This window comes from Haliotis rubra, unplaced genomic scaffold (genome assembly GCF_003918875.1).
Source record: "Haliotis rubra isolate DU_JTF1 unplaced genomic scaffold, ASM391887v1 Scf2326, whole genome shotgun sequence".
Taxonomy (NCBI): domain Eukaryota; kingdom Metazoa; phylum Mollusca; class Gastropoda; order Lepetellida; family Haliotidae; genus Haliotis; species Haliotis rubra.
Window position 1 is genome coordinate 17,739 of NW_025766366.1, and position 13,595 is coordinate 31,333.

Sequence of the window (13,595 nt, forward strand, 5' to 3'; positions counted from 1 at the left end):
GCAACACCGGGAAACAGTCGACTCTGGAGGCAGCCATCAGACAGGAAAACACATCTTGTCCTCCTGAAAGAATTAGAATGTTATGTATTTACATAAACCAAAAATAAAGGTCTCAGGCATGGATGTAACTCATATACAGACTGATTCGTGCTTTACGTCGCTTTAACATTCCTTTAAAGTCGTGTAAGCCCAGTATGGGAGGATCGTCGCTGGCTCTGTTGTTAAACGGGTTTGGTTTTAGGTTTTAAGACAAAGTATGGCCGCAGCGCTCAAATTTACATAAGAATGTATTAGCGTCACTACTTACACCAACTATCAAATGTGGATTACTGAATCGTTGATACACGTCTAAAACGATAAATTTAAGCACAATTCCGACAGGTACTGCAAAATTAAAGACACTCCCATTTGTCAATGTCCAACCAAAATGACTCATTTTGAGTTACTTTCAAACAGTGGTAAAATACAGTATTTCATTCACACATACTGTCACCTTACCCTAGGCCACTTGAAAGTTGAGGTCAAAGCCTCTCCCAGTGACGCTGCCATCAGTTCTGAAGTCAACCACGATGTCACCACTGGTGTAGGGGACTGCAACAGTTGAAAACATGTTCACCTTGATAAGTTCCACACTTGGGCTGATTTAATTAAAGCAACATCATATTTGACTATCTCTCTTTTGAAGCAGGGTTGATATTGTCCTGTTCTTATATTTACACGGACAGCAGTGAGGTTAACACTTATTCTGTACAATGTACACACGGAGTACTTTCCTTATTTTACAGTCACACTGTTAGCAAAAGCAAAATAATTAATGCATTTAACAGGTATGATCTGCAGGTACAAACGTGAAAAGAAATCCCGTACTCAGAAACGAACTACGTACAGTTTAGAGTGAGTCCAGCTCTGTTGCGACCACAGTACTTGTTAGAGTCGACTCCGTTCACCCGGAATACTAGAGAGTCGTAGCTGCAGGAGGACTGATTCTCGATGTCGAAGTCTGTGAAGGTGACGTTGAACGTCTGTCCAGCCCCAGGTCTGATGGTCACCTGGCATCGGACGTTGTTGTTGTAGGTGGCGGTGGCTGGGTAGTAGATGCGACCCGTGGAAGACGTCAAGGTAGTGCCACAGATGCCTGGACAAGAAACCGTTTGTTGGTTTGATGAACTTCAATGAAACCTTAAGGCACACTTCCGTCTATGCTTTCTCTTAAGTGACAAATTGCAATGGCCATAGGCAAAGAAGAGTAGAGTATAACCTAAGGTGACCATGTACTTGAGACTGCTATTATAATGTTGTAGTTATTTGTGTCCACTTAATGTGCTGTCAAAGGGTTTCAGATGTGACTCAACTATAAGTTTAATGAAGACTAAACTACACACGTTATGTACATCTACAAGATTTATTTTCATACTTTTTCACTAGGATGGATTAGAACGACGTCGTTATTATAAAATTACAACGGTGACAGCTGCAACACATTAACAAGACTCATCCTGCCTGCAGAGATTCAGGAAGTAAATTCAGTAAGTGCTACACCCATTTTGTACTGTACCAGTCTTGCGAATGTTTACAAGAGATGAAAACTCAGACCCAGATGATCACGGCCCTTAGGGACATTGTCAAGGTCATCACTCACCGTTGTTTGATGGAACCGTGCTGGGAGGGATGGTGCTTGCTGCATTAATGACTGAAATTTGAACAATGAGCAATTTCTAATTTGTTCATAACTTAGTCAACGAAAACCTTCACTTTGTCGCTCTGACCAACGACTTGCAGAAGGTGTTTTTGTACTGTTGATCTTCAGAAGCAAAGGTCATGAAGAGGAACAGTTTGAATGTAAAAGACACAAAGTGCTAAACAAACCATCTCTTTTCATGAATTCAAAAACGTTTCATTTCGATTATCGCAGCTTTTGAGACAAACGCTTTGCGACGAATAGTTCAACGTGTTTGATCATTGAAAGTCACGAACAATGGTGATTAACAACATATGTAGAAATATTTCAAAGTTGATAACGAAAGTCGATCAAAATATTGTTCTTATCATGATGCCGATTACATGGGTGTCATTACTTTACAGGAGGACGTGTGTCATGCATATCATGCACATTCAAGCTGTATCCAGTCCCTTCTTACTCCAAGGACAATGCATGTCATGTGTCATGATAACCGTTAATAAGGAAAAGGGGAGACGGGGTAGCCTAGTGGTTAAAGCGTTGGCTCGTCACGCCGAAGACCCGGGTTCGAATCCCCACATGGGTACAATGTGTGAAGCCCATTTCTGGCGTTCCCCGCCGTGATGTTGCTGGAATATTGCTAAAACGGCGTAAAACCAAACTCAGTCAGTTAATTATGAAAATGTATGTGTATAATATGTCCATATAGTCCCTGTGGTACAAAATATCAAATGAAATTAAAACGAACGGGGAACAAAATGGTGTACATGTTGAAAGCATTTAGTCTACAAAATGTTTCTATCATTTTCTGACAGAGAGATGCTCTAATGCACAGCAGGAAGTAAGTTCAAATACAGAGTGGTGTCAGAATACACATGATACCTACCATCGCTGATCTGGTAGGTGGCTACGAAGCCACGGCGAGTCACAGATCCGTCAGTGTAGAAGGTGACACGGTACTGGCTATACATAGTGTCAGTATCTGGAATTTCACACAGGAATACATCACAAACAAAGTTGTAGAACATAGAGATGGTTGCTCACTTGATATATAGTCCATGGTATCAAATGCTAACCAACTTTGCTGCCAGGGTAGATTTTGAATAAATATTTAAGACAACAAGTGATGCCAGTAGCTGACTGTCAGATATGTTTCTTCAGTTGTATCAATGAAAGGAATATACATTGTTGCATAAATATTGATTCCTTGGTATTTGATGGGCAACATAAGCAATGCGGTTTGTGGTTCATCGTTTGGCCACTCCCACTAACAAAGTACTGTTTCCTCAATGGCTGATAATGTGAATTGGCGGAGCATGCGTTGCATAGTAATACGACATCGCTGTCTACTTAATGCATGCATGTTTTTGTTAATAATTCCAACTAACGTTTCTGGAGTTGGTATTGTTCAGAAACTTAAATACCAGCATGCACACTTTAATATGACTTACATCATGCGTACCGGGTGTTATTTTGCAGCTCCGTACACAAAGCACATACATGGCATATGACCTTAACGTCTTAAATAAATACTGTAATACAGCTGTAATCTTGTACATAAGATCACGTGTAGCAGTTGAATCCTGATGTTGAACAGCTAGATAATTGGCCTCGTAGCAACTCATGAAGTTTAAGGTGATATGCGAGCAAAGTGTTTAGATTGGAGGGGTAGAGATCAGTGTACTGGAATCTAAGACAACCGCATGAGGTCACAACAGGATATTATTGAGATTGTATAGATGTCACAGCCACCTTTGACAGCTCACGCTTGGTATGGTTTCCGTTTTGATTGTCTAAAACAGGAATGATTCACTGACTCCTTTATACAAGTAATCCATGACTATGGCAGCTTTACAGTCGCCCTGTGAGACGGACCTATCAGCTCTAGCGGTTAATCTAAACCTCTCCGTTATCTAATGTATGTTCAAGGAATAATAAGATGTCAATGTCTGAGAACAGCCGGTCGTGACTATACCGTTGTGCAAAAGGGCAAAATAGCTGAGAAAATGATAACGCATCACTGACAAGTAAAGACCTTCTTTAAACCTTCTTTAAACATTTGATCCGCAATGATCTGGAGAACTTACACACGAGATTGGAGATCGTTCCACATTTCTTGATGCCGCTGTTAAACTGGACGTAGTCATATCTGCAGGTGGAATGACTTTCGAGCTGGAAGGTTGTGAAGGTGAAGGTAATGGTTCTCGGGTAGGATGTCGCTGTGAACGTGTAGTAGCACCGGGTGTTGTCCAAGTAGTTGCTGCCGCCACCTGGGGGACTCATGATGGTGCCAGATGATGACGACAAGGTTGCCGTGCATGTCGCTGGAACAATAGATGAATTGATTCAATAATTGATGTTTGCTTAAACCAACAGTCTAAATTTCCCTGCATATATTTTAAAACATCATTGTGACAGTAAACAGTGACCTTACCTGTACTGCTGGGAGCGGGCGTTGTAGCGTTTGGAGCTGAAACACACGAATGCCTCATTTGAGAACAAGACTACCTCGCATCTCTTCAAATAACCATACTGTCTCGATCAAACAATTTACCACCTTATCTCTAATATTTCAATAATTGAATAATGATCGGATATCATGGAGTGGAGTCCTGAACATGTTGTATATAGAAGTTCGATCCTCTGTACATACCGTCACTGACAACGTAGTTAGCTACAAAACCATCGGAGGTGACACTTCCATCTGTTCGGAATTCAACCGTAAAGTTCCCAACAAAGGTATCTGTAAAATAATAAGAAAATGAGTCTGAGCCAATATAATCATGATAATTTTTCTATGACATTTAATATGAACAAATGTTTCATAAAGTTGTTGACTAAGAAACTATTTGGAATATCTATATATAACATGTGTAATTGACTTACAAAGTCGAAACCCGTGACGACTACGGATTGTAAAGAGATTAGACCCTTGAACAGATCGACACTACATCTGAAGTAACGATAACCAGCAAGGTATGTATATTCATCACAGTACGTACAGGTCCTGGTGAATTCCGTGAAGCCACATCTCTTGTTCCCACCGTTGATGATGACCCAGTCCCATCTGCAGCTAGCGTGGTTTTCCACAGCAAAGCTGGTGAAGTCCAGACTTATAGACTGGGTCTGTCCGCTTCCCACAAACGTGTAGCGGCAGTAGACGTTGTTGGGGTAGTTGTGGGGGGAGTTTGGACTACGAAGCTGGCCGCTGGCTGCGGTGAACGTCGCATTACAGTTGGCTGAAATACAGAATGACAAAAGTACGTCAGCATGACAACCACCAGAGTAGCTATGGCTACAGAACAACTGAACATATCCTCACACACATCACACTATTGTTATCATGATTATTTATATTACACCTTCATCGATGCAAAAACTACATTATCCTAATACATAAGGGCGCACGGGTAGCAGGTCGTAACACGCTCTGCAGAGTTGCTTCCCTTGTATATCCAGTGATGTACGATCGCTGGTTCGAACACCAGTTTGCCCCGATTTTGTTTCAAGGATTTTCAGCACCATACCGGTGCAAATTGATTTCAACAAAGTGAATGTCTGAAACCTGAATCACTTGGGGGTTTCCTCTTCAATCAAGGTAACAAGCCTTGATGTCTTCTTTCGGAATCATTTAGAACTTGGAGTAGTAAGGAAGGATAACAATGATCAACTTCTTTATTGTGTAAGACAGAGGTTGTTCATCTGTAAATTGTTATTTTTCCTTATTACATAATAAAGAAGTTGTTCATCCGTAGATTGTTATCCTTCCTTATTACATAATAAACAAGTTGTTCATCCATAGATTGTTATCCTTCCTTCTTACAAGCTAAAGAAGTTGTTCATCCGTAGATTGTTATCCTTCCTTATCACTTATTAAAGAAACTGTTCATCCGTAGATTGTTATCTTTCCTTATTACATAATAAAGAAGTTGTTCATCCATAGATTGTTATCCTTCCTTAGTACATAATAAACAAGTTGTTCATCCGTAGATTGTAATCTTTCCTTATTACATAATAAAGAAGTTGTTCATCCGTAGATTGTTATCTTTCCTTATTACATAATAAAGAAGTTGTTCATCCATAGATTGTTATCCTTCCTTAGTACATAATAAACAAGTTGTTCATCCGTAGATTGTAATCTTTCCTTATTACATAATAAAGAAGTTGTTCATCCGTAGATTGTCATCCTTCCTTATTACAAGCTAAAGAAGTTGTTCATCCGTAGATTGTTATCCTTCCTTATCACTTATTAAAGAAACTGTTCATCAGTAGATTGTTATTTTTCCTTATTACATAATAAAGAAGTTGTTCATCCATAGATTGTTATCCTTCCTTATCACTTATTAAAGAAACTGTTCATCCGTAGATTGTTATCTTTCCTTATTACATAATAAAGAAGTTGTTCATCCGTAGATTGTTATCCTTCCTTATTACATAATAAAGAAGTTGTTCATCCGTAGATTGTTATCCTTCCTTATTACATAATAAAGAAACTGTTCATCCGTAGATTGTTATCCTTCCTTATTACAAGCTAAAGAAGTTGTTCATCCCTAGATTGTTATCCTTCCTTATTACATAATAAAGAAACTTTTCATCCGTAGATTGTTATCCTTCCTTATTACATAATAAAGAAGTTGTTCAACCGTAGATTGTTATCCTTCCTTATTACATAATAAAGAAGTTGTTCATCCGTAGATTGTTTTCCTTCTTCACGGCTTGATATAGCTGGAATTGTGGTGAAACCAGCGTTACCCGAACCCACTCACTACGTCATAATTCTATTGCACGCTTCATTTTAATAAGCTCATGTTTTTTACACGTGATCGTCAGCTGAGAAAACATGTTACCTCAATACAGGTCCCCGATAAGTAGGTGTGGCGACATTGTTGTTATTGCCATTTCGGCAATGTTCCAACTATGGCACTGCGGCTGCTAGCTACTCGAGTCGGAACCAAGCAAACCAATGGACGAGAGCTTGAGCAACTACCTGAACGGTTTTTTGACGATGACACAAATATGCTAGACAGCAAATCTAATAAAACTAGCCTTACCCGACTTTCTGGTAATGCTATTCCAAGCATAATATTCTATAATGCTTCAAAACAAAACCAATATACTAAAGTGGGTATCTATTTGAAGAAACATCGTCACAAGACCTGCTGTCGGCGTGTCGACGGTGTCATGTTTACAAGATTGTGTTATGCGAACGTACGTATTGGCGGCCTCGTTGTTGTTGTAGTTGTTGCCATGGTTGTGGTGGTTGGGGGGAACATCTGAAAAAAACATCATCAAAGAGGTGTAAATAGCTTTCGAAATGAGAATCTGATCTTCTTTGGAAGATGCATCGACATCGTCACATTTCAACCTACATTTGTCTGTGAAGTATAAAAAAGTTAACACTTTATAATATTAGTAATACATTTATATTACTACCTAAACATTTCCATAATCATATTCTACCTGCGTGTCAATACAATTAAGCCCCAACTTCAAGGTATAAAGATCACTGAACTTCTTTGAAAATCCCTTGAATACACCGTTCATAATACTGTTCAGAAGTAAGCAGGCAACTAATGTGCGTGCCTTTACACTGGGGTAATATTTTAAAGAGCAACCACTTACACGGCAACCTTCTGTAGGTGATAACAAATCCTCTCCTGGTAACGCTGCCATCTGTCTTGAAGTACAAGGTGAAGGTGTTTGTGAACGTATCTGTGGACGAAATGGTATCGATACTTTGAGAAAGGCTTCTAAATATATTCATTTTCATAGAACCTAGGAATGGTAACCGAGTAATTGAAGCGTTCACGCGTCACGCTGAAAAGACCCTGGTTCGATTCCCAACATGGGTACAATAATTGAAGACCAGCCCCTGTGATATTGCTGGAAATATAAAAGTGCCATAAAACTTTATACACACTCACGCAAACAGCATGCAAAGTTCTCCTCTACACTCATATGATAAGCTGCAGTTGGTGTTGTAGATTTTTAAGTTAAAAACTGTAAACACCAAATCCGAACAAAATATAGTGTAACTCTCACATGTGAGAACCCTGCCGGTGGACAGAGATGATCCGCAGTACTTCCTGCTGGAGGTCGAACCCAACTGTAACGAGTCGTAGTAGCAGCTGGAGTGATACTCGAGGGAGAAGGTCTGTACGGTGAACTGCAGAGTCTGCCGGGTGGAGTTGCCCTGTACAGTGTACGTACAGTAGGCGTTGTTGGGGTAGTAGGAGCCATCCCCTGGGGTGCTCTCTATGATGCCCTCGTCTGTTGTGTACGTCCGGTTACAGCTGACTGGACACACACAGAACGTTCACATATCATACAACGTTCCCATATCATACAACGTTCACATAACATACAACGTTCACATAACATACAACGTTCACATAACACAGAACGTTCACATAACATACAACGTTCACATAACATACAGCTTTCATATAACATACAACGTTCACATATCATACAACCTTCACATATCGTACAACGTTCACATATCATGCAACGTTCACATAACATACAACGTTCACATAACATACAACGTTCACATAACACACAACGTTCACATAACACAGAACGTTCACATAACACAGAACGTTCACATAACATACAACGTTCACATAACATACAGCTTTCATATAACATACAACGTTCACATATCATACAACGTTCACATATCATACAACGTTCACATATCATGCAACGTCCACATAACATACAACGTTCACATAACACACAACGTTCACATAACACAGAACCTTCACATAACACAGAACGTTCACATATCATACAACGTTCACATAACACAGAAGGTTCACATAACATACGACGTTCAAATAACACAGAACGTTCACATAAAACAGAAGGTTCACATAACATACGACGTTCAAATCACACAGAATGTTCACATAACATACAACGTTCACACAACACAGGACGTTCACATAACACAGAACGTTCACATGACATACAACGTTCACACAACACAGAACGTTCACATGACATACAACGTTCACACAACACAGAACGTTCACATAACAAAGTACAATTAAGAAATGTGTATTGCACATGGATTCAAATATGTTTTTCAAATATGACCATTCTGGACGTAGGGCCGCATTTCTTGACATTTCTAACAAGCCATTATCCTGTTGTGCTTCTTGACATTTCTAACAAGCCATTATCCTGTTGTGCTTCTTCAAAACTACATCGCAGATAAAAAAGATGATGGTGTATCCAGTTGCACGTACCTGGTAGTTTTGCGTATATTGCATTGAATCCACTCCGTACTTCACGACCATCGGTTACAAAGGATACGTTGAAATCACCACTCGACACAGTGTCTGAAATCAGAAATTGATGACTAGTGTATAAGAGACTGTGATTTAAACGATAGTAGTTTTAGCAATATTCAAGGGTACACCAGAAATGGACTTCACCCACCGTATCCATATGGATCTTCGGCGTGACGAGCAAACGGTTTGACCTCTAGGCTATCCAACCGCCTCAAATCGGTAACTCAATACGACTACATGTATGTGAGTACTAACCGGGGACTATTTATCCCCGGTCCCGACAACCACGTCCCTAAATTCACGTTATACTGCGAACATTCTTCGATAGCTATATTTGCAGAAAGACGTTTGTCATTGTTTATCAACAATATTGTGACGAATCAAATATCGCCAATAACTCGCGAATACCCCGATATTGCGGAATTCTGTGAAAACGCCAATGCTTGTCAGTACTCTCTGATGAGATCAGGTTAAATATCATTCTAAACTGTGAATCGTTTACAGATAGTGTAGGATGAAAATAAGCACTTATTTGTAAAATATTCCTACTATTATCATGGTATTCAACAATAATCATATTTGAAATTAACACTTTTTTTTATAAACATCCAGTGTGAAATGTGTCTTGTACAGTTCACCCGGAATAGGTATTTCTGTAATATATGATAAACTCAGGTCTATTAATGAAATCTTGGCTATATATTTTGACATGTACGTAGGAAAGGAATCTTTAAATACATTGCCCGTTTCAAATTGAAAACGGTCATGTATATCTACAATGTGTTATGTCCAGGTGGGACCACTAAAGACTTACACCTGAGTGAGCGAGGTCCTGTATATCTACAATGTGTTATGTCCTGGTGGGACCACTAAAGACTTACACCTGAGTGAGCGAGGTCCTGTATATCTACAATGTGTCCAGGTGGGACCATGTCACGTGAGGCGAGGGTACCACTAAAGACTTACACGTGAGTGAGCGAGGTCCTGTATATCTACAATGTGTTATGTCCAGGTGGGACCAATAAAGACTTACACCTGAGTGAGCGAGGTCCTGTATATCTACAATGTGTTATGTCCAGGTGGGACCACTAAAGACTTACACGTGAGTGAGCGAGGTCCTGTATATCTACAATGTGTTATGTCCAGGTGGGACCACTAAAGACTTACACCTGAGTGAGCGAGGTCCTGTATATCTACAATGTGTTATGTCCAGGTGGGACCACTAAAGACTTACACCTGAGTGAGGGAGGTCCTGTATATCTACAATGTGTTATGTCCAGGTGGGACCACTAAAGACTTACACCTGAGTGAGCGAGGTCCTGTATATCTACAATGTGTTATGTCCAGGTGGGACCACTAAAGACTTACACCTGAGTGAGCGAGGTCCTGTATATCTACAATGTGTTATGTCCAGGTGGGACCACTTAAGACTTACACCTGAGTGAGCGAGGTCCTGTATATCTACAATGTGTTATGTCCAGGTGGGACCACTAAAGACTTACACCTGAGTGAGCGAGGTCCTGTATATCTACAATGTGTTATGTCCAGGTGGGACCACTAAAGACTTACACCTGAGTGAGCGAGGTCCTGTATATCTGCAATGTGTTATGTCCAGGTGGGACCACTAAAGACTTACACCTGAGTGAGCGAGGTCCTGTATATCTACAATGTGTTATGTCCAGGTGGGACCACTAAAGACTTCACACCTGAGTGAGCGAGGACCTGTGTCGAGGTGATGAAGTTGAGGATGAGGATGTATGGTGGTGAACTACCGCCACTGATGGTGCAGGAGTTGCAGATCAGATCGTTCATGTAGTTATAAATTCGAGATAAAACAGTTTAGCAGCAAATGAACCCGTGTCCGTTATACGAAATCTTCAGATTGCAGTTTGCTGTGTGTCAATAAACATTTCATGGATTAGTTCATTCCTGCAATACAGTTGTTAGGATCATATGACAGAAATTCAAGATTCAGTATAACAACGATAACAATACTCATTTACCCTCTTATGATCTTTTGCGTAAAAGTTGCAGAAAGTATTACAAAGTGAGTTAAGATACCATGGAGACTGGCATAGGTTAAATCATACATACCCGGCAGTATATTGTAGTACAAGCTGAATGACGGTCGTTTCTGCATCCAGCCATTACGCAACAGAGTTATCATTGAAGTCGCCATCATATAAGGGGTCTGGTGGGAAAAATGATAGTTTCAGCATGGGAATATTGATCAAATTCATTTTCCCTCGGGATATATTGAAAGTTAAACGCATTGTTTGCCTTTACTTTTAAGAGCATGTTGAGTCCACAGAACAAAACTTTTTGCATACATTTCCAACCCTAGTTTTCTAGTATACAGTATGTAGTTTATGTAAGGTATATTCATATTCCGTTGGGTTATCGTAGGAATCTATCCTAAGTAGAACACTTTCGTTGTAATATGATTTGTGCAATTGCTACCACGAATGAACGTTCAAGAACAAGACTATAATGATGATGAATATATGTTAGAGAATGACCCTGGGAGCTATGAGGAATAACGAGATATTGTCCCAGGTGAATAAATGATTCCCTGATCTTTGACGTGATACTGCACGAGATGGCATAATGTCATCCATTTGTTGCGTCATAAAAATTTAATCAAATACCAATGATCACATGCTCTTAAAATGAAGTAGGTGACATGTTATCGCTTCCAAAGATCAGACAAGAGGGAATGAGTATGTAACATATGATATATTTAGGAGTTACACTTTCTCAGTAAAGTACAGATTCTAGTACCTTTTGGGTTGAGTCCCATCTGGGATTCAGGAAACCCACACCCTCAGAGTCAGGCACCTAATCGCCAAAGCACACAAAGTCAGACGCTAAGACCGCCTCCAGCCAGCGCGGCTTCCAATGAGTAAGTATAGTGTTACACGCCGGTTTTAGCAATATATGTACCATCCAGCAAAATCACGGCGAGGAAAACCAAGATGGAAACAAGAACCTTTGCACAAGTACATAGAACAGAGACCAGCATGTCTCTATTTGAACACCGCAGATTCATTTGTCCGAACACTACGCATTAACACCACATATAAACCACTAGTTTAACCTGTTCGAGTAAAATATTAGAGCTTAGATTATGTGTTGCTATTGCGGTAATACCAGAACCTACATGTCATCTCGGTGCTATACGCTCCGATGCCGACACATCTCCTCTCCACAGCCATCAAAGTGATAGGAGTTACATTCACTATCCGCGACACTGCTTGATTGAGAGGTCAACCGGATGTGTATCTGTGATGCCCGCCATATACAAATTGTTCACTATCCGGTAGTAACAGGTGGACCCGCTGCTGTCGCTGGGCATATTGCCCCTAACTCTACCAGATAGGCTCGTGTAGGTCACATTACACATACCTAGAAGGGAAAGAGGCACGGCTTTAAAAGTCAGGAATGAAACGCTAGCACTCGGAAAGATACACCACGATACACCACGATACACCACGATGGCGTTTCGCGGTCCCGGCATTGTTGGGTGGAGTACTAACCTGGAGTCACGTGGTGGGAACTGCGGGTGTAGTTTCCCCTCCCACGGCACCAGTGCTGGAAGTAGTTCACTTCCATTGCGTTGTCTGCTGTTCTTGCACAGGAAACGACGTCCCTTTAAAGACATACGTTAAACAGATCGAAGAAGTGTCGTTTATTTAAAAACGCAGATGTGTCCAAGACTGTGTATGCAATCGAGAGCATGTAATATTGCACCAAACGGTGAACTTCTTGTGCATAAATCAAAATTTCTCCTATCACCATATTATGCACGCACATTCTGGCTGTACCACGATGCATTGCGCTGGCCACAAGAGTCGATCCCCGTCCTGACTAGCATATTCACCAGCCAGTTGCACACACCGCAGGCGCGGGGATTACAGAGTAAACTGGATGGGGTTGAAGGTTGCTGCTGAAGGGGCGAAAGGCGTAAGGAATCAGCAGAGTACAGCTGACGTCTCGCCAGCGGTCCACGCGCCAGAGGGTTTGAAGTCGGAGATGATGCCCCTCTCCTCTGTGTAACTCCCCATTGGTTGACTGATTGACAGAGACAAATAAATATCATGAAAATAACGCAAATGAAAAACAAATAAAGAAGGCACTAATCAGATGCCAGTAAAATCAAATGCTAAAGAAAACTGCAATGAATGTAAATCTTCATGACCTCTGTCTTATTAGAGAGCAGTACTTACGTTTTTGCTCTTAAAGAAACGCAGTATTCCACAGAACAATGTATTTTCCACGTTTTTGTAAATGCTGCTGGTCTGTTTCTACTGACGTGTGAACACAAAGTATGATAATGCCAAATCATTAGATAATTATAAATGTATGATAATTATAAATGTATCAAAATACGTACACGGAAGAACGTTGTACTGCGGTCCCGAGGCTCTCGACAGAGTGTCTGATGCATCTGATCCGGAAGGTCGAGCTGAATTGTTGCCTGCTGCTGCATCTGATAAATATGGATCAAACACAATGAACTCAGTGCATCATGAACAAATGCTTTATTGGTGGTGACTATTAGTCAGTTGAGACATGGAGTCGACAATTGGACAACAATGACACTAAGAAATTTAAGA

The 13,595-nt window shown here is 40.5% G+C and overlaps 1 protein-coding gene and 1 long non-coding RNA gene across 3 annotated transcripts; both read right to left on the minus strand.

Annotated features, from left to right (window-relative positions):
• Positions 1-498: 498 nt before the first annotated feature.
• Positions 499-10,736, minus strand: LOC124278189 (deleted in malignant brain tumors 1 protein-like). 2 transcript variants are annotated; one of them, XM_046713920.1, is made up of 13 exons: positions 10,684-10,736; positions 8,935-9,027; positions 7,721-7,975; positions 7,301-7,390; positions 6,891-6,951; positions 4,681-4,917; positions 4,332-4,421; positions 4,113-4,148; positions 3,766-4,002; positions 2,565-2,660; positions 1,640-1,690; positions 887-1,135; positions 499-591 (listed from the first exon to the last, which is right to left on the minus strand). In XM_046713920.1, the coding sequence occupies exons 3-13, from the start codon at positions 7,916-7,918 to the stop codon at positions 500-502; spliced, it is 1,437 nt and encodes a 478-aa protein (XP_046569876.1). In that variant the 5' UTR covers positions 7,919-7,975; positions 8,935-9,027; positions 10,684-10,736; the 3' UTR covers position 499. The 2 variants fall into 2 exon arrangements, with proteins under 2 accessions (XP_046569876.1, XP_046569877.1); XM_046713921.1 differs by lacking the exon at positions 10,684-10,736 and adding an exon at positions 10,214-10,240.
• A 1,540-nt stretch (positions 10,737-12,276) lies between these two features.
• Positions 12,277-13,380, minus strand: LOC124278190. Its single transcript, XR_006899020.1, has 3 exons — positions 13,369-13,380; positions 12,516-12,535; positions 12,277-12,384 (listed from the first exon to the last, which is right to left on the minus strand). It is a non-coding gene; the product is annotated as an uncharacterized LOC124278190 (long non-coding RNA).
• Between the last annotated feature and the right edge of the window lie 215 nt (positions 13,381-13,595).